The following is a 19,066-nucleotide window of genomic DNA, read 5'->3' on the forward strand; positions in this document are numbered from 1 at the left end:
GGCTTCTATCAATGTACTTCTTGAAGCCCTTGGCCTGCTCATTTCCCCTGCCACGAACCATGAATGTGTCGATACTGTCTTCTATATCGTAGGACAGCTCTCGCACATCCCTGGCCCAAATCTTGTCCTGCCTGTCAAGCCAGTCTGCTGGTGCCTCCGAGAGCTTCTCGAGGGCAGCCTTCATGCTCTCGCCTTCACCCCCTTCTGCAGCTTGTACTCGCCAACGAGCAAATCGCCGAGCTTAGGGAGGAGGCTCGGCAGTGCCCCCGTCACAACCTCCATGGGTCTGTTCCTGGGAGAGCGCAAGGAGTAAGAAACTTTCCTAGCTGCTCTTGAGAGTTCGAACGACCGCAAAGGACGAGAGAGAACAAGCGAGGAGTCTAGGACTCACCGGTCGCGCCTGCTCTCCAATCACGCCGCCGCTCTTCGCCTGATCAGACTGCCCGCCGCTTGTCACCGCATCGAGCTAATGCTGCGACGGAGTGCCAACGCCCGCCGCTCGCCGGATTCCAGGTTGCTCCTCGCTGTCTGCCGTTCACTTTGAACAGGACTGACTCGAAGAGCCCCATGAGACGAAAGATGCTTTGCTTTTTCTTAGCCCCGTTCGAGCATCTAATCTTATCAAATTTTATGAACAAACAATATGTATACGTGGCCTTCTTCGGGAGGGCTTTCTTGGTGGCTTCAGGTGAAGCCCTCCCAGTAGCAGGGAGCGAAACGGCTTCACAGCCGAAGCTTCGCATTTCCCTTATATTTCCCCCCTAAGGTGCAGTGGGAGCTGAAAAAATCGGCTCCCTAGCTCCTCCATGCCCTTTGCCAGCCCTGTCCTTGGGTGGGGTCCGTCGGGATGGCCGTAGGGGCATGGCCCATGGGGAGAAGGTGATTAGCGGCGGTCACAAGGGCGGTGGCCTGCGGGGCCGTGGAGGAGGTGGCCGGCAGCGGTCGCAGGGGCGCGACCCACGGGGAGGTGGTGGCCGGCCGCAGGGGCGCGGCGATGCCTGCAGGCTGGGGCTGGCTGCGGGGAGGAGGTGGCCGGTGGTGGGTGCGGGCTGTGGGAGAGTCCGTGGAGAAGAGAGTGCGGGAGAAAAAGTGAGAGGAAAGAAAGAAAAATAAAGAGGAAGGAAAATAAATAGGAAGAAGGGATGAAAAAAGTAGAAAAAAGAAAAGATAACTAGATAAGGGAATACTATACATTTTACATTTTCTATCCACTTTAAACAGTCACAAGAAATCATTTTGTTAAATATTTTTGCAACGAGACAAGCTGAAAAAAAACCTGATTCATCAAAGGAGCTGCAGGTGAAGCTGTTTCAGCCACAAGATGCGTCAAGCCAAATCAGCAAGCTAACCACTCGCTAACAATGTGCGGCATGAATAAATGTGCCCACATACACTTAGGGTGCGTTTGGTTTGGAGACAAGATGGGATGGGACGGTGCCGTCTCTATTTTTTGGGATGGGATCATCCCGTCTGATGTTTGGTTGAGAGGGATGAATTCATCCCAGTTTTTTGTTTGGTACGATGGATTGAAAACGAGGGACGGATGGCTCGGGTAACACCGTTAGCTGCATGTGTTTAGTGGGACCCACATGTCATATATGGGCCCACATGTCATCTTCTTTTCTTTTTTTTCTCCTCACCCGTATCTTCTCCAACCAGACCCATCTCCCCATCCGACGCCGGCAAGCCGGTTCCCGCCCCCGCCAGCGCTCCCTGCCGCCCCAAGCCGTGCCGCCCCCGCTCGCCACCGTCGGAGCTCCCTACCGCCCCCGCCGGAGCTCCCTGCCGCCCAGGCCGTGGGCACCGGCCGCGGCACCGGGGGCGCTCGCCCCGCCGGCTGGACCCGCTTGCCCCGCCGGCCGCTCGCCCCGCTCGCCCCAGGCTCCGCCGCCGCCCGCCGGATCTCAGGGGCCGCGGTGGAGCTCGCCCGTGCCGGCCGTGGCGGATCTCGCGCCCGCCGGCCGGGGCGGAGCTCGCCCGCGCCGGCCCATCCGCCAGCGGCTCGCCCGCCGCCCAACCTCGCCCCCTCCACCGGTGCGGACGGCGCGTGACGACGCGTGACGGGGGCGAAGTGGGATGCCCCCGTCCGCTCGTTTTGGTGGGATGGGGGCATCCCGCATCTGGAGGGTATATTCCCTCGTAGGGATGTCCCCGTCCCACCTGTCCTCCAACCAAACGCGGGACGAAGTGGGATCGTCCCGTCCCGTCCCACTTCATCCTCGCAACCAAACGCACCCTTAGAGATGACAGAACAGATATTGCAAAAGGTGCTGCAGCCGCTGGGCCCCTACAAGGCCCAATGCCGAGCAGCCCATCTACTGCTTTCAGTGCTACTTGAATTACCGATTCGTATATTTTGTGCAATTTGGAGAGCAACCATGGGGCACAGCACATTGTTTGATGTGTTATGTATTTGCTTTAATGCTCGGCGGACGTGTGGTTGTAGATTCAATTAGTCAGGCTGATGAGATGTATATTGGACTTAGTTAGGGGGCAGGACCTTGTAGTCCTGGAGCCAGCTAAGAAGAATTAATCTGAGAGCTGTTTTTCATGCATCATCTTTTGTAGATGCATCTTCTCTGTTAGCCTACTTGTTCATGTCAGCTATTTAGGATCATTAGTATAGCTTTCTATGTCTATATTCTGCCAAAATGTTCATGTCTTTCAAACACCTGTTCTACATGGTATTTGCGTATATATATTGTTGATTTAAATATTGGGATCATTTAACTGTAAGTTTGCTTAGTGACCTGTAAAGTGCATAACAGTTAATTATTGGGATCATTTAACTGTTATGCACTTTATAGTCATACTCCCTCCGTCCCAAATTATATATCGCTTTGGCTTTTGTAGATGCATAGATATTATTATGCATCTAGGCATAGGGTATATCTAAGTGCATAATAAAATTTATAAATCTAATAAAACCAAACGACCTATTATTTGGGACAGAGAAGTAGTACTTTTAAAGTGGGAGGTGGGGCCAGAGTGTTGTCCTAGTGCTTCAATCACAAAGCTGAACATTTTTCTCAACCCATATTTCCTGACCCATGACGTTTGGATTGGCAAAAGCTAGCGAAAAAAAAACATACTGAGAAAATGCACACCTAGATTCGTCTGTCTGTGCAGAATTCATCAACCAGGGTCAGTTTTGCTTGAACCGTCTATCGGCGAGCATCATAATTCTTGCAATGTTGGCGATTGGCGATAACGAAAAATATTTTCTCACGTCCATTATCAATCTGAATCTGAGACAGAAACAAAGAATTTCTGGGAAACATGGGAAAGGGGGAAACAAGAAGGATGATAAAACAACTGAAGCCACAGCAGCCTCACCTTTTATTGTCAAGGTTCACCAAGATGTAGTTCAGCTGCATGTGGCAATTGAGCACTGGATGTAGTCTGTATCTTCACCTGCTTATCGACTTCATCAGAGTATAGTAAGGCGGGGATGATTGGGATGAAATTCAGCTGCACGCCTCAGTGTAGCCTTTACATGTTCCACCTCCTCAGTGCTGGCCACTTCAGATCGCAACTCGATGAACACATCCTGCAGCAATGGTAGGTTCCTTATGCCCATGTCGAGACCGCCATCGCTGCTGGTGGTTTCTTTTGCTTCCCACATAAAGAACAGGTCGAGATAAAGCTCTCTGAGCCTCGGCATAGCTCCTTGCCGAAATACGACAGGCTCTACAAATCCCCAAAACTTGCAGTGTACAAGGCACGGGAACAAGCCAGCACCAACATCGAATCTCCCATGTATTCCATGGTTCGCATGGTCCACCTCCAGTTCTAGAGAGCGAAGAGTTGGCAACCTCCCGAGGATCTCGAGATCCTTTAGCTGCAGCTCCCTCACGGCGATCCATAGAAAGGAGAGGTTCGGAAGGACTGATCTATTCATCCAAGCTGGAAGTGCTGAGAACCAGCAGCTCCGTACGGTATTCAATCTACAAAGATGTTGAGGGGCAACCCAGGCATCCAATCCACCAATGCTGCGTCGACCATCGATGACCTCAATGTATAGATTCCTAATCTTTTGCAGCTTGCTTAGGTACTCCACCAAATTGTTGTTCCAATTGTTGAAGACAATACGCAGCACCCTCAGTTCCAGTAGCTGGCCCATCTCTTCTATGGAATCCATGGTGGAGTCGTCAATGCGTAATAGCAGATATTCAAGGCATGCCATGTTTCCAATCCTGCTTGGCAGTCTTGTAGACCAGTCAGTGTATAGGAACATCAAGTTTCTTAGCTGAACAACAGTCGGTGGCAAGCTAGAAATTTTGTTACGCGTTACGTCCAAAGTTTGTAGAAATGAGAGGTTTCCTATTTTCTCGGGGAGTTGAGCAATACTTGTGCCACGTAGTCCTAGGTACCTCAAGTGAAATAAATTCCCAAGATGCTTAAGGCTGTAGTTTTGTGAAAGATTACAACCATCTAGATTCAGGACACGTGTAACTCGGAAACTCTCAAGGGCCGGCATTAAATCAAGAGCAGATGGAAATACAAAAACTGACCTCACTTGTTGCAAGCTCTTTGTAGTCCAAGTCACAGAATGATCTTCCTTGGCACTTTGAAGGGACAACCTCCGGATTATATTTGACGATGTGTTTTCAATATCATTTAGTATTGTAACAAAGTTTTCTTCATTTGAGAAGGAACAGATAAGATCGAGTACCATATCATGTACTCTGCATCCTTCAACCACACCAGAGTACCAGTCATGCATGGGTTGGATCATACTTCTATTAATGAGATCATTGAAGTAACTCTCTCCAACATCAAATAGGCTTTGGCCTTGTTTTCCACATTGAATAAAACCTTCGGCTATCCACATGTTTATCAAACGAACTTTGTTAATCATATAATCTTCTGGAAATAGACTTGAATATAATAAACATGTCCTTAGATGGGATGGCATATCATAATAGCCAAGTGACAAAATCTCTCTCATATTACTCACATCTGGATCATTTTCCAATCCAGTACCCATAGACTTGTATACCTTGTACCACTCTATTATATTTCCTCCTTTCCTAGCCAATAAACTAGCTATCGTAATGATAGCTAAGGGTACACCAGCACATTTCTTTAGTATTTTATCAGAGACTTCTGCCAACTGCTCATCAGGACATTCATCTTTGTCTTCATTGGAAAATATTCTTTTATACAATAGAATTTTCGAGTCATGAAGGCAAAGAGGTTTCAGCTTATAAGTACCACCAACTTGTTGACCGACATTGAAATTGCGGGTAGTTGTGATAATTCTATATCCAGCATCATTATCAGGCAGCGCACCTCTCATCAATTTCCAAACTGAAATATCCCATATGTCATCAAGAACAATGATATATCTGTTTGTATGGCAACACAAAATTAAAAGCCATCCTATTAACAAATTAAGCGACATAGGGTATTATGCTTACACACACTGTGTACGTTGAGCTGACTAGGGAGTTGTTGTTAACTTACAATAGCTAGAGTATTAAAAGAACAACTAGATTAGCGCTGCAAGTCCTTTAAAGTCAGGAGTCTTCTTTAAGTCCTTTATGAAATTATTTTTCTATATTACGTGATAAAGCTTGAATGGTTGTATTTTTTTAAAAAAAATAACAAGGACATGCATGAACATTAATTTATCATCAACCTTATGTATACTTATTACCATGATGAAACGGAGGGCATATATTATCAGTGAAAAGAAAACAACTTCATGTATATGTACAAATTGATGAAAGGAGTGCTTTTATACCTTTTATCTTGAAGGAATTCTTTGAGAATATTGATAAGCCGCATCTCATCCAACGTTTCTTCATTGATGCTCTTGCCAAGGTCATAGAGCAATCCCTTTAGTAATTTCTTCGAATCAGGATTTTCAGACACTGAAACAAAAGCAGAACAATCGAATCCTGCTCTAATCTTTTCATAAACTGCTTTAGCAAGAGTTGTCTTGCCCAGCCCTCCAAATCCAACAATTGAAACAATCTTGCCTTGCTGCATGGGTACTTCTTCCCTTTCTGTCATAATCTTGATTATCTCATCTCTTGCCCCGTCAATACCAACAAGATCTTTCACCTCCAGGTACGGAGTGGATAAACGAGGATCCGAAGCCGCTGTGACAGGCTTATCAACGCCAATTTTGACCTTATAATTGCGGCGCCGCTCGTGCACCTCTATGACGCGGCTCTTGATCTCCCTGATTTCATTTGCAATTTTACGGCGAATCTTGGGCTGCATCAATAGATCGAGGCTTCTGCCAATTGCTTTCTTGAGACCATGCTGATTGACTAGCTTTCTACCCTTGGATTGTACCATGAACATGTCAATACTGTCCTCTATGTCATAGGACAGCTCTCTCACATTCCCAGCCCAAATCTTCTCCCCATTGGGAAGCTGGTCTGGAGGATTCTTGGAGATGTCCTCTAGGGCACCCTTCATGCTCTCCAGCTCTTTTTGGAGGAACTTGATCTCACCGTTCAGCCCCTTCTGCAGATTGTACTCACCGGCGGCCAGATGAGCGAGCTTTGTGATGACGCTTGGCAGTGCTCCCGTCACAACCTCCATTGCTATCTGCATTTACACGGTTATCAGTGGCATGCCTATCGGAATTCATATCTATAAAGATCGAGAAAGAGCAAGCTAGCTATAGGACATTAGGACTCACTGAGTGCTCCTGGTTCCCTATGGAGCCTGCTGGTTGCTGGATCCGTCAGCTCGCTCTATGTTTCTGCTCGCTGCTTTCTGCCTTTGCTGCTGCTTTGCAACAGGATGGAGAGCCCGATGGGATGTAGGGGAAGGCAATAATAGTCGAGATGGAGAAAGTAGAAGAGGTCGCTATGGAACCCTGTCATCCGTGGCCCACGTTACACCTAACAAGGGCATGGAATTCCGCCTCATCTGCTTGTCCAGAGAAACACGATGGCCCATGCGGCTGTTGTTTTGTTTCACTTCTTTAGTTGTTTTCTTTGTTCCTTCTGAATTCCCCTACCAAATCCCCAATTGTTTGTGTGGTTGTGCTGAATTGGTGGACAAGCAGGTTCTCTTACTTGCAGAATTTCGTAGACTTTGACAACGAAGAGGACCAAGACATTGAAAACATTTTATTCTGCTGCTGCTGCTGCGCCTATTTTACAACCCAAGAGCCAACCTGTGCAGAGTACGTGTAGAACTAGTTAGTGCAACAAGCACTCAGGGGCAGCAGGGCAAAGCATGCATGGCACCGGTAGCAGCCTAGCAGCGGCAGACGGACACCAGGAATTGGCGGTGGCTGGCTGGTGAAAGCAGCCTAGTGGCGGCGCCGCATAGAACTCCAGCACCAGCTGTGTCTACATAGGCGGATAATGGGATCCGGCTTCCTATTTCGAGCGGATCAATCAGCAGCTATTACAATCTGTACTAATCAAACCGACTCAGAAATAAATTCTCAAATTAAAAGACCATCCATTTGAACTCCACTCAAAAATAAATTCTCAAACTAAAGGATCATCCATTTAAACTAAAGTGCTGCCATCTCGGAAGACAGACACGCTGAAATTAAGAAGTCCTAGTCGTCACTCTCATTTTGGTGAAACCTGGCCCCGTATCGCAGCTGGTACGTTCTCCGAATAGTACGTGAAAAAAGCTTTCAGTCAGCATTTTTCAAAAACCACATCATTTCTAAACATCCAAATTGCCAACAAAAAATTGCAACCCCATCAGTAAATATAAATTTGGTTTGTGTCCCCTTGCCTAGCGCAACCGTGAAACAAATCATAAATATTAGATGGTGGGAGATACCAAATACTATATAAACATCTCGGTGTAGAAATTTGGTACAGGTGCATCTAAAGAAAAGATGGTTAATTGATTCTGCATAACTACAGCAGTATTTGTCACCCTTCTAATTTCTTCTAACAGCAGTATTTGTCACCCCTTTCTTTAAGTATCGCATACTAGTAGTAGTCTCAACTGCCACTAGTACTGACGAGACGATTATACATGAATTTAAATGAAAAAACATCATTCTTGTGTAGAGACCACACAAATGTATCTCTTCCTTAATGAAGATTTACATCTACAATTCTAGTCTCTAGATTATGCCACTCTAAAAGCTTAACATGTGGGGGCCTTACTCTGAAGGTTCCGCTGATCACCTATATTAGTCCCTGGATTAGTAGACTATTACAGTTATCATCACAGTTCAGTATTTAAGGAATAAAAGACGTATAAATTAATAAGAAATCAAATTCACCAGTGAAGAGAAGTGCAAGTGCCCATCCACTAACAAGATGGTTGAAACACCCAGAGACCTATATCTGCACAATGAAAGTAAGGTTGAGTACACTTATGAATGGTACTCAGCAAATCCTAGTGTCGAAATTATATTAGATGCCGGGGAGATCAAGGGAAGGGTATGAGGTTTGATAATAAGCATATTTAATGCAAGGTGAGGTGGTATTTTGGAAGAAGAAGAGGGAGAAGGCAATTTTATTATATTGTTGGCCCTGGAGGGGGAATCTTACCTCCCCTACCAGTTCCTAAGTTTGAAAGAAGCTCCAGAGGCCGTCAGGGTCATTCTGGGCCGGCTTACACCTCATTTCAAGATTACTCTCTTGGGGCCTCAGCCCTACCTCACCAACACCCAAGCTATGGAACACATGATCGCTAATCGACGAGAGCTTTGACTATGTGGGCTCGTAACCATGAGCCTCGGCTATCCAGATAGATTTATGACTCTACGTAGAGGTGTACACTTTACCCATACGTTCGATCAACCCATACCTCCGCGAAAGGTGATGCTAACCTATGAAACCCGTACCCACCGACGTCTATCTCTAGACAACATTCCCTAGTTCCATCCACAGATACAGCTGGGTCCAAACAGGGGTCATACTACGTCCACAAATGGACACTATCCCTGGAAATAGATGCATCATTACATGGCATACAATGGCACCAGGTCCTCTGGACCTCAGCCTATGACTCATGCCGACTGAACCTAGGACTATGCGAAGGTCCTGCTCTAGTCTACTTGTTGCCCACTGTGACCCCTTGGGATTGTTTACTAGGTTCAGCTAGTGGGGTGTGAATCAAGACCTCACATAAACAAACACTCCCAAAGGTTGTACCTTTTTGGCACGTGTGGTTGCACATTTCACTAGAATGAGTTTCCCACGACCTGGTCCTTGTACGACCAAAGTAAACTTTTGAGACACGATCCTCTACCAAGGCTGCCCCCTTACTTCCTTGTCTTGTCCTTAATGGGTTCTAACTTTTTAGTTGGTTGATTTTATTACAAACTCACACCTTCTAGGGTTTTAGTGTTTAGACCTGGCAACCTACCGAGGGGGTGCCTGAGGTAGTGTTTTGGTTGGTGGAGCTCGTCGAGATCAAGAACTCAAAGGTAAACGTAGACACATGATTTAGACAGGTTCGAACCGTTGAATAGCTTAATACCCTACATCCTATGTGTTGGTTATATTGGATTGCTTTGGAGGGTATCCCTGCCTCGCCTTATTTACACGGAGGTAGGGTTACAGGTTGGTTGGTTACAAGAATACTAGTCGGATACGACTAGAGAAGTCGTACTCTCATTATAATGATTACTTTTCTAATCCTCGGCTAGTTCCTATCTTTCCATGTAGATTATGCCGTCCTGTGCCATAGTTTCAATGTCAGATGTGCCTCGGAGTACAACCCCATATTCGGAACTGCCAAACTTTCTAGTGGGCCCATGGATGTAAGTACGACATAGGGTTTTCCATAAAACATAATGATTGTGATATTCTCAGAGAATTCTATTTCTAAATGACGCTCGGTCATTGATATAGTCATGACTGGTATCATTAATAGGATTTCTGGCAAGAAGCGGCTGCAAGTCAATGCGAGAAAAGAGTAGAGGTGGGTTGCTCCTATAACCTTTTAGAAAATGCAAGTCAAGTTATTATCTTGGTGAATTTTATTATTTCTAAAAATATAGTTCAAAATATGTTCAAGGAGGTTGGTGCTAGGACTTGCCTTCATTGATGCTTCCTTAACGTATCTCAGGTCGACCAGGGTCTTGACTTGTCATCCTTCTCTTGATTGTCTACCGAGTGATAAAAGCGCATAAGACAACAATCAATAAAACAATACACCAATCAATACCTAAGGAATGGAAACAAGGAGGATGATGGACATTTTGGGAATTACTTGGCATTTAAAGGTGAATTCCCGGATAAAGGATGAAAGGTTTATTAATTATTTAGAAATAAGTTTCTAAATAATTAATGGATCGATTAGTTGGATTTTTCAAAATAATTTTAAGAAATTATGAACGGATTTCGTAGAGTTTTGGAAAGGCATTATAATGGCTGGGTTTGGATGATAATTTGAGATTTTGGTTGGGTGGCACTACAGCTAGATGGGGTTAAGGTTTAGGATTTTGGTTGGGTATTATAATGTCTAGGTTGGGATGATATTTGGAGGTTTCAATTGGGTGGCATAACGGTTGTGCTTGGACGAGGATTGGATTTTTGGTTGGGCGCCATAACGGTTATGCTAAGAGGCTATCTAAGGTTCTATTTGAGCATCATAACGGCTATGGGGCGGAACGGACCGGAGGTTTGAGTAGATCTTTAAGAGGTTGGGGTCACTAGTGAATTGTGGAATGATCCTAAAGAGTAGAACTTGAGAGATTGTGCGACAGTTGGTCTATCCCGACACTAGTGGATAGTACACATGGCGATAGACGCAGTCGGGCAATATCCTAGTTACTAGCTAGTCAATATATGCAATAACGGGCTATCAATCAAAACATTAAGACCAATTGCAAAATGTCTAAGTTAACCATAACGGCCTACAAAAGAAAGTACAACCATCAAATTCTTAAAACCTTTCGATTTAACAGAATACGAGAGTGACTAGTAGAGAAACGCCTATTTTTCTAAGGTGATTTCAGTCACCTTTTTTTGTCGAATCATAATGTGAAACGCTAAAAAACCCATCTTACTAGAAAGCAGACGGAAAAGGGGAGTCTATTGAAAAGTAATGATAAAACCAGTAAAGAAAAGGAACATCATCCAGACTAAGAACCAGCTGAAAATTAATGAAAAAAATACAATCAGAAAAAAGAGAGCAGGCAGTTTGCACGAATTTTTCAGAAGTTGTCCTTGAAATGGGACTCATTTTTCAGATGCCACTCAATCAGTTGCAGCAATATCTGAGAGCAGAAGAACATCAGCAACTCAGACTGTGTTATCTGAAACTTTACTTGCTACTCTCACTTTGGCATAAGAAAGAAAAGAAAAGAAGATCCGGGCCAGAACACTTGATCATGTTGTACAACACAATTTTCTATGAAGAACTATTTTCCAATCAACAAGAACTTTCCTTCTCTTATTCTACTCCTCATGTAACAAGCATACAAAAATCAGTGACTGTTACAAATCAAGTTAAGCAACTCATGAAACCTTTTTGTAAATTTCAGGAGAAAAAGGCTCTGGTAATTTCTCTTTAATTAATCCCAAAATGTACACTCCCTACCCGTATGCCGAGCTCAAGTCTGAAAACTCTCAATGGCCCAGCCATTTCTTCAAGTACTCCTATACCAAATCCAAGAAGCAGAGAAGCAGCAATGGCCACTAGATCGCGCACTCCTCCCGGGCGCCCGTGCCGGCGTCACCCTCCATCGCCGCGACGTGCTTGTCGTGCATCGCCGTCAAGTCCGGGTGCCCGTACCTCGCCGCGGCGACGGCGTAGCACACAAGCACGTACAGGAAGGCCAAGAACACGAGCCCGAACAGCTGGAAGTTCGCCAGCTGCTCGGAGCGTTCCTGCGCGGCGTGTAAATGGCACTCGATGTGGCCGTCGGCATCACGGGCACAGCCCTTGGGGAGCATGGGACCGTACAGCGTGAACGCCGTCTGGTAGAACCAGAGACCCTGCAGGGCGATGAGGATGCCGGAGGCGAGGTCGACGGGGAAGCTCTCCGGCAGGAGCGCGCCGAGGACGGTGGCGACGATGCAGAGGCCGACGAGGACGACGAGGAGGTAGTGGTAGTAGCCCTCCAGGCCCATGTGGGTGGTGGAGTGGAAGTAGAAGAGCACGAACTCTGCTGTGAACGCTGTCGCAGCCAACAGGCAGAGCACGCCATCGGTCAACGGCATGTACCTGCAGCGATCACCATGTTAGCTCTGCACCATAGATAATCCTTTGTTTACCTGACTGTTACTCTGTTAAAACTGAAAATGACAATGAGAGAAGTAAGGTGCGATTTCGTTCTTTTAACTGAAACAATAGCAGGTGAAGGAAAATACATGGCCTATTTTGACCGATTATGCAACCAAGTCACCCATTTCTCCAAGTTGCTGTTGCTTTGTACATAAGAATTTTAGCAAATTCTTGAGGTACAGAACTGTTCGGGCAAAATTCATACTTTATCAAACAAATCCTGACAGCTCAGTACTTGCACTGAAACTGGGCCTCTAAAAGATGTTCGAAGCACTGAAACCAGTTGATGGTCAGAATGATTGGCCTCCACAGGGTAATGAGGTAATGATTGCTGTGTACCGTAGTACTAATTTGCAGTGTGAAGCATCATCACTCTCTATAGTTATCAATGGTTGCAGGGACAACATAACAAGATAAAACAAAATGGCAATATGATTGCAGCAGGAAAAAGGAAAAGGTCGAGCAGGGATTCCGTTCCACTGACAGTATGATTGCAGGGGAAAAGGTTAAGCAGCGATATCTGGCGTCCTGGGGGCCCAACACTACTCAAATGCAAAACAGAGTCAGACTGCACTTGCTACTGTACTTAGCAATCAGCAGTCGTGAGTAGTGACACCCTGGACCTACATCAACTTCCAAAGGTAAAAGAAAAGGGACATAAACATCTCCATGAGTTCCCTTTTTGTCCAGCTCAAGAATGCAGGGTGAGATGGCAAATCTTTTGCATCATCATCCATGCTGATTCAGATTCTGCAATGATGTGGGCCTAAGGCCAGTCTCAATGGAGTTTCATGAAGAATTTTATGAACATTAAATTTTATATCACATCAGCAATTATGTTGACTTGGCAAGGTCATTGATGATGAGAGTTTCATCATATGTGAGAGGAGTTTTATCCTCATGACACTCCGCTAGCACAGTTATCTAGTTCTCAGTCTTGATAACTATACAATGAAACTGTACACTGAGACTGGTCTGAGGGTGACACCGAAGACCATTGTCACAGACATAACAGCTACTAATAAAGTAATCACACTGTTAGCAGCAATACCAGTGTGCCCAAAAATTAGTATGTCCATCAAACTTTGGCCGGCTATTGGCTACCTGATGAAGAAGGGCACTTCTTTTTTATTTTGAAATAAAGAAGGGCACTTTTACAGGCATTCAAAAAGGCAGAGCACTCCGAAGGAATTTCTTTCACGGAAAAAGCAGCACTGGCACGAAACTAACAGTACAAGTACTTGTTGCCATTTGCTAGCCAAGTTGGACTAGCTGGACCACATGGACCAGCCACCAGCCGATCGCTCAAGAAGAACCCAGGCAGTGAGCGAGGCAGATGCGGACGCCGCAATAGTCAAGAACCATATGCGGCGACGAAGATTCCTACGCCACCCAACTAACCCAACCAACAACCCCACCTTTTCCTTTCAATTCACATGTACGATGCCAGCCAGACCGTGGCAATTGGCTTGGCTGGCTGAAGATCATCGAGTTCATCCGGAACCCAAATCCTAATCTTGCTGTTCCGATCAAAATTTCTAATCTTTGTTCAACCTCATGTTCGAAACGAATAAAAAGATGAATTTTTAGCAAAACAAAAAAGCGATCTTTGATCATGTGGATGGCGCTGGTTGATGCTGATCCGTGTATAACTGTGCTAGAAGATGAGAAAACGACGCCGAGGAGGTTGACTGACTGACCTGGGCTTGAGCTGGGACGCGAGCGCGAGCGCCCCGAAGAGGAAGAACATGAGGAGCATCCCGCCGTGCTCGAGGTCGTTGAGGTGCGCCGGGTTGATCTCCCCGCCGGAGAAGATGTGGAGGTGCGTGGAGTAGAGCACCTCGACGCACATGTCCGCCAGCGCGCCGCCCGCGATCACGTAGAGCTCCAGCAGCCGCAGCGGCGACGATGGTGACGCGACGGAGACGGGGTTCCAGGCCCGGACGCGGAAGGAGGACGGGTCGGCGGCGAACCGCGCCACCGAGGACCAGACGCGCCACAGGCCGACGAGGAGGAAGAGCGTGCCCGGCAGCACGTGGCCCTTGAACGACCCCATTTTTTTTTTCGCCGGAGGGGCGGGCGGCGCTCCGGTCGGTCTCCGGCCCGCCGCGCGGGGTCGATGAGATGGATGGCCGGCCGCCGCCGCTTCGGGGCGTTGACCTGGGCACCTTGGCCGGCGAACGGGCGGGCGGGGTAGTTCGCCTTGGCTGGCTCTGCGCCCGAGCAGAGCGGATCGTGGGATGCAGGGGTTGACTTTGCCGCCTCGGGAGGGAGCGCCGCCGCCTGGAGGAAATGAAATGAAATTAAATCAGGGAAGGGATGAGGATCACGGCTCGGCGGCCGGCGGTGCCTGCGATCGCTGGGCAGAGCGTGCGCTTGCGTTGCGGCGGATGGAACAGAGCGGCGGAGGCGCCGCCGCCGGGAGGGATCCGGCGAGCGGGAGCGAGAGGCTCTGGGATGCGCGGTGCAGGGGAGTGAGCGAGTGATGCGATGCGATGCGATGCTCCGAGCTGGACCGAATCATTGCTTTATCATGGGGGGGGGGGGGGGGGGGGGGGGGGGAGATCGGAATCAGAGAAGCGTAAAGCAGAGGAAGGACGTACGTGTGCGATGGAGCGGAGTGATGACGACGGCGGACGGATGGGTCGTTGACGACGGAGGATCGGAGATCTCTGGTTGGCTCCTCCTCCTCCGCGCTCGGTCGCCTTTCCGGGGCGATGATGGCGGCCCGCTACCTGGCACCTCCCCCTTTTTCCCTCCGTCCGTCGGAACGATTTGGATTTGCCCCACCAGCTGTAGAGGCAGCGAGCATGGGGGTGGAGCGGAGCAGCTGGAGCTGGGCGCGCACGTGTACAAGAGCAAGTACAGCGGGGCAGAGGGCCGGACGAGGGAGGAGGAGGAGGCGTTGGGGTTGGTGCGCGGCGGGGTCGATGGATGCTGCTGGCGCCGCCTGCTCTGACCTGCCCTGCCCTGCCCGTCCCTGCTCTGCTCCGGGATCCCCCCCCCCCTGCCCACTTGGTTTGTCGCCTGCTCTGCCTCCAAGCCACGGCGCCCAAGGGAAAGGGAGGGAACCGGCCGGTGCACAGCGGCAGCGCGGCAGGCGGCAGCGCCGCGTCGGGGTCAGGGACTCGCTTCGTCTAGTCCGGGCGCGTGGCGGTGCGGTGGACGAGCAGTGAATGATGCTCGCGGTAGAACGACCTGCTCCCGCGTCCCGCCCGTGCGCATCTGCATGCGCGCCTCGTGCTCTAGGCTACCTAGCACGCACACCCGTGGATGTAAAAAATAAATGCATTTTATTTAAAGATTCTTCATTCTACAATAACGTAAGTGGTACGTTTTTTTAACAAAAATTAGAGCATGTTAGGCCAGTCCCAACCGTCCATCTCAACCGTCCATCTCAACTGCTCCTGTTTGGTTACTTTTGCTAAAGTTTAGCAGCTAAAATTTGCTAAACTTTAGTTGCTAAACTTTAGCAAAAGCTGTTTGGATACTCTTGTTAAAAGACATTTAATGAGCTGTAAAAAGATCTATCTACCTTATTAAAGGTGCGCAGGAGGGGGAGACAAGCAATAAATGAGAGGTATAGGTTGTCTAGCCCACCTTTTAGCAAGTTTTTTGCTAAAGTGCTAAACTTTAGCAACTTAACTTTAGCAAGTTTTAGCAAGGGTGTTTGGCAATTTAGCAGCTAAAAGTTGCTAAACTTTAGCAACTAAAGTTTAGCAATGTGGAACCAAACACCTCCTAAATATAGTCATGTAGGCAAAAAATTGAGGAGGTAAGAGAGTTAATGAGCAAAGATGTAAAAATATGGAGAAAAATTTGGCAAGATTGATACTATTTATGGACACTATGGGTTGGAACTTGCCTTAGTAATCACTATGAATGCAACTAATGATGTTCAGTGATCAAATAAACTGCATGCATGCGTATTAATGAACCGAACCTTAGAAACTAGCAAAACTAGACACTTGCATGAGCATGCATCCGTAAAGAGTGTATTTTTAGGATCAGGTAGTATTATCAAGTTCTTTACCATAATTAGGAGCTTGATAACTACACTTAATGAGTGTTATTAGGATGAAATTCCTCTCCCATCTCCCATCTGAATACATGTTATGCTAACTACTAGGAGGACAAACGCTTCGGGCTCCGTAATTTTACTGCCTTTCGGTAAGGTTCTCGTGGTCATCCGACTCGATCGAACATCCGTCTCTTCATCGACTAGTGGCATCTGGTTAGGATTTCTCTTCTTTGGCATTCGATCCATGACTACGATTATTGGAAGAGACCGGTGCTCTCTCCTACCACGCACACATCGCCATCACCCGTCACACAGTGGAAATGATAGAGGGAAACAGGTGGAGCAGGCATTTTCGTGCGCACCCTTGATTCCTTTTTCGGGCCTCCTAAATCGCAAAGCGTTCCTAGCCACCAAAATATTAAGTGAATGTGAGAGTTCACGGTTCGTGTTGGACAAATCTCTTTGGGCTGAACTAGCAATCGCCTGGTGGTGTCAGGCTAAGGTACTCCAAGTAAACATGGATCGTAGATATAAAGACGTATACCTCCTTTTGAGGTAATATATTAAATATTTATCATATACATTTAAAAATACAAAAATGTGGGGGCAATATCTTCCTATTAGATACTAACTTCCATGTATTATTGTATTGGATCTAATTAAAGTTTCTCTCTTTTCCCCTCTCAGGTGAACATGCATGGACTGCAACAAATCTAGAAATTTCATCACTTTGTCCTCAGGAGACACATCTTAGGGATTATTTTCGTTCACGTTATAATTTTGCAGACTATAGGTGCCATGTAATATAATGTATGGATGTGTAGTGCCGTTCTAAATTTCAACATGACAAATGTGGAATTTGTTTTAACTTCAAGTGTGTATGGATTTTCAATAATCATTAACAGCCGGCGTAATTATGTTACCTCGTAGAAAATGCATCATAGCTTTGTATAAATTTTGTGTAAGCGCACACATGATGACATGACGGTGCACCAAACACCAAACACGTAGATGAAAAGTTTGTAACAGCATGCGTATTACCGGACTAAGGAGATAATGGCGCAGATATATTAACGGCATGCATGCATGTGTATGACCGGGACTTGAGGAGATAATGGCGCAGAGATATATTTTCCTTTTATTTTCTAATTAATTTTTTCTCATTATAATCAAAGGTCCAGATTTGATTCACATCTTACCCGTAAAAGGTGTACCGTAGCATTGCTCACGAAACATTTCACAATTCACCGTAGTTAATGACTATGGTGATCTTTTATTGGGAGTTTTTCGGACGTGTGTGTGGATGGGTGTGTATGGAGGGGGAAGGGAGGGGTGCTTGAGCCCCCACTCCTCCACCCATGCACATATTGAGGTCGTTTGAGGAAAACATGAGTTTAGATGCGTTTGTTTTAAAGAGTTTAACGAAGAGCGAGCGAAGAAGGTAGTTACATAGGAACAAAGGAAGACGGTTTAGTCATCGTTGTGTCATCCGAGGCTTTGTTGGATGGAGAACAACCAGCTGTCAACAAAATTGGTATACTCCAGTATTTAGATAGAGCAATGTAGTGGCTAGCGAAACTCTTGCAGTTTTGCAGTTTGATTACGTACGGTGGACAACATAAAAGCTTTTGGAACAATCCAAAATAACTCAAAGCGGATTTGTTGTTACAATATCAACATAATTCATGGTCGGAGTAAAATCAGTGAAGAAATAGATCCTGAAGAAAAATGGTCAAATTGAAGAAGGAAATACACCCAACATTTGAAGAAAAAAAAACGAACCTGACCAATTCTGTGCCGGGCACTTGTTAACGCCTGCTATTTATAGAAAGAAACGCCTGCTTGTCGCAAGCAGCCATGAATGACCAAACGCCTTGCAGAGGGCAAGACTACTGTCGCTAACTTTTTTTTTTCCCTTTCACGCATACACAACGAAAAGCAGGGATCTGCCCAGCACAGAGTTGTTTCTTTCGCACAGACGCACAGGCGCCACGGCAACCGATCCATTGCTAACGGTTTTAGGTTCTCCTTGCCATGTAAAAACTCATTCCATCTTCGTGCGATCGTGAGTCGTGACATCTAGTTAGGATTTCTCTTCTCTTTAACATCCAATCTATGATTAGGTCCTAGCTACTACAGCCACACCCATGGCCGTCGCATACTAGAAAAACAAAACAGAGAGGTATGTATAGTGTTTTTTTTTTGAAAAAAGAAAGTATACATAGCAGGTATTTTTGTGCAACACTCTGTCATGATTTACGACGTAATTGCCTGCCTCATCTGACACCCACCACGGTTCCTGGCTCGCCAAGTCATATTTGCCTCATCTGACACAGTTGTTCATGCCGTATCCACTCTCAGTACCTCAGTCTTTATTAATGAAAAAAACAAAAGATTCCACAGATAATTAAATTATACTGATGGAAACAGTAGATGTTGAGCAACTCAAGAATGTTGGAACAATCCAAAATAACTCTACAAATAGATTTTTTTATATAATTTAAATAATTCAAGAACGGAGGGCAATCAAAGAAAAGAAAAAAAATACTTATAATAAAGTGAGTGAACAGAAGAAGGAAAATTCTCAAATTTCTTTTCCTTGTTTTTCTAAAAAAGCTGGATGAACTTGTTAGCTCCTGGTTGTTGCAAGTAGCCACGAACCGCCCAACGCCATGCGCTGGCAAGACTGAAGTTTTATGCTTGTAAAACCATTTACCCATTACTAAACCATTTACCCATTACAACACCAGGAACACCAAGATCTCACCGGCAGCCATGTTTAGTTGCCCAATTTTGGAGTGCCAAGATCACTGTGTCAGCACTGTAGCACACTGTAGCGTTTCGTTTTGTATTTGTGAA

The 19,066-nt window shown here is 46.3% G+C and overlaps 2 protein-coding genes and 1 pseudogene across 5 annotated transcripts; all 3 read right to left on the bottom strand.

Moving 5' to 3' along the window:
- The window catches only part of LOC117834591 (uncharacterized), a 30,470-nt pseudogene extending 30,183 nt beyond the window's left edge, over positions 1–287 (bottom strand).
- A 1,312-nt stretch (positions 288–1,599) lies between these two features.
- Positions 1,600–6,983, bottom strand: LOC117833530 (disease resistance protein RGA5). 4 transcript variants are annotated; one of them, XM_034713077.2, is made up of 5 exons: positions 6,662–6,983; positions 5,750–6,567; positions 4,515–5,351; positions 3,337–4,406; positions 1,600–3,248 (listed from the first exon to the last, which is right to left on the bottom strand). In XM_034713077.2, exons 2-4 carry the CDS (start codon positions 6,559–6,561, stop codon positions 3,431–3,433), a joined length of 2,625 nt encoding a protein of 874 aa, XP_034568968.1. In that variant the 5' UTR covers positions 6,562–6,567; positions 6,662–6,983; the 3' UTR covers positions 1,600–3,248; positions 3,337–3,430. The 4 variants fall into 4 exon arrangements, with proteins under 4 accessions (XP_034568968.1, XP_072151665.1, XP_034568966.1 ...); XM_072295564.1 differs by having other exon boundaries at positions 3,337–4,196; positions 6,662–6,981; XM_034713075.2 differs by having other exon boundaries at positions 3,337–5,351; positions 6,662–6,974.
- A 4,308-nt stretch (positions 6,984–11,291) lies between these two features.
- LOC117833533 (uncharacterized) lies at positions 11,292–15,397 on the bottom strand. Its single transcript, XM_034713083.2, has 3 exons — positions 14,790–15,397; positions 13,887–14,469; positions 11,292–12,126 (listed from the first exon to the last, which is right to left on the bottom strand). Exons 2-3 carry the CDS (start codon positions 14,240–14,242, stop codon positions 11,598–11,600), a joined length of 885 nt encoding a protein of 294 aa, XP_034568974.1. The 5' UTR covers positions 14,243–14,469; positions 14,790–15,397; the 3' UTR covers positions 11,292–11,597.
- Between the last annotated feature and the right edge of the window lie 3,669 nt (positions 15,398–19,066).

Source organism: Setaria viridis, chromosome 8 (assembly GCF_005286985.2).
Source record: "Setaria viridis chromosome 8, Setaria_viridis_v4.0, whole genome shotgun sequence".
Taxonomy (NCBI): Eukaryota; Viridiplantae; Streptophyta; class Magnoliopsida; order Poales; family Poaceae; genus Setaria; species Setaria viridis.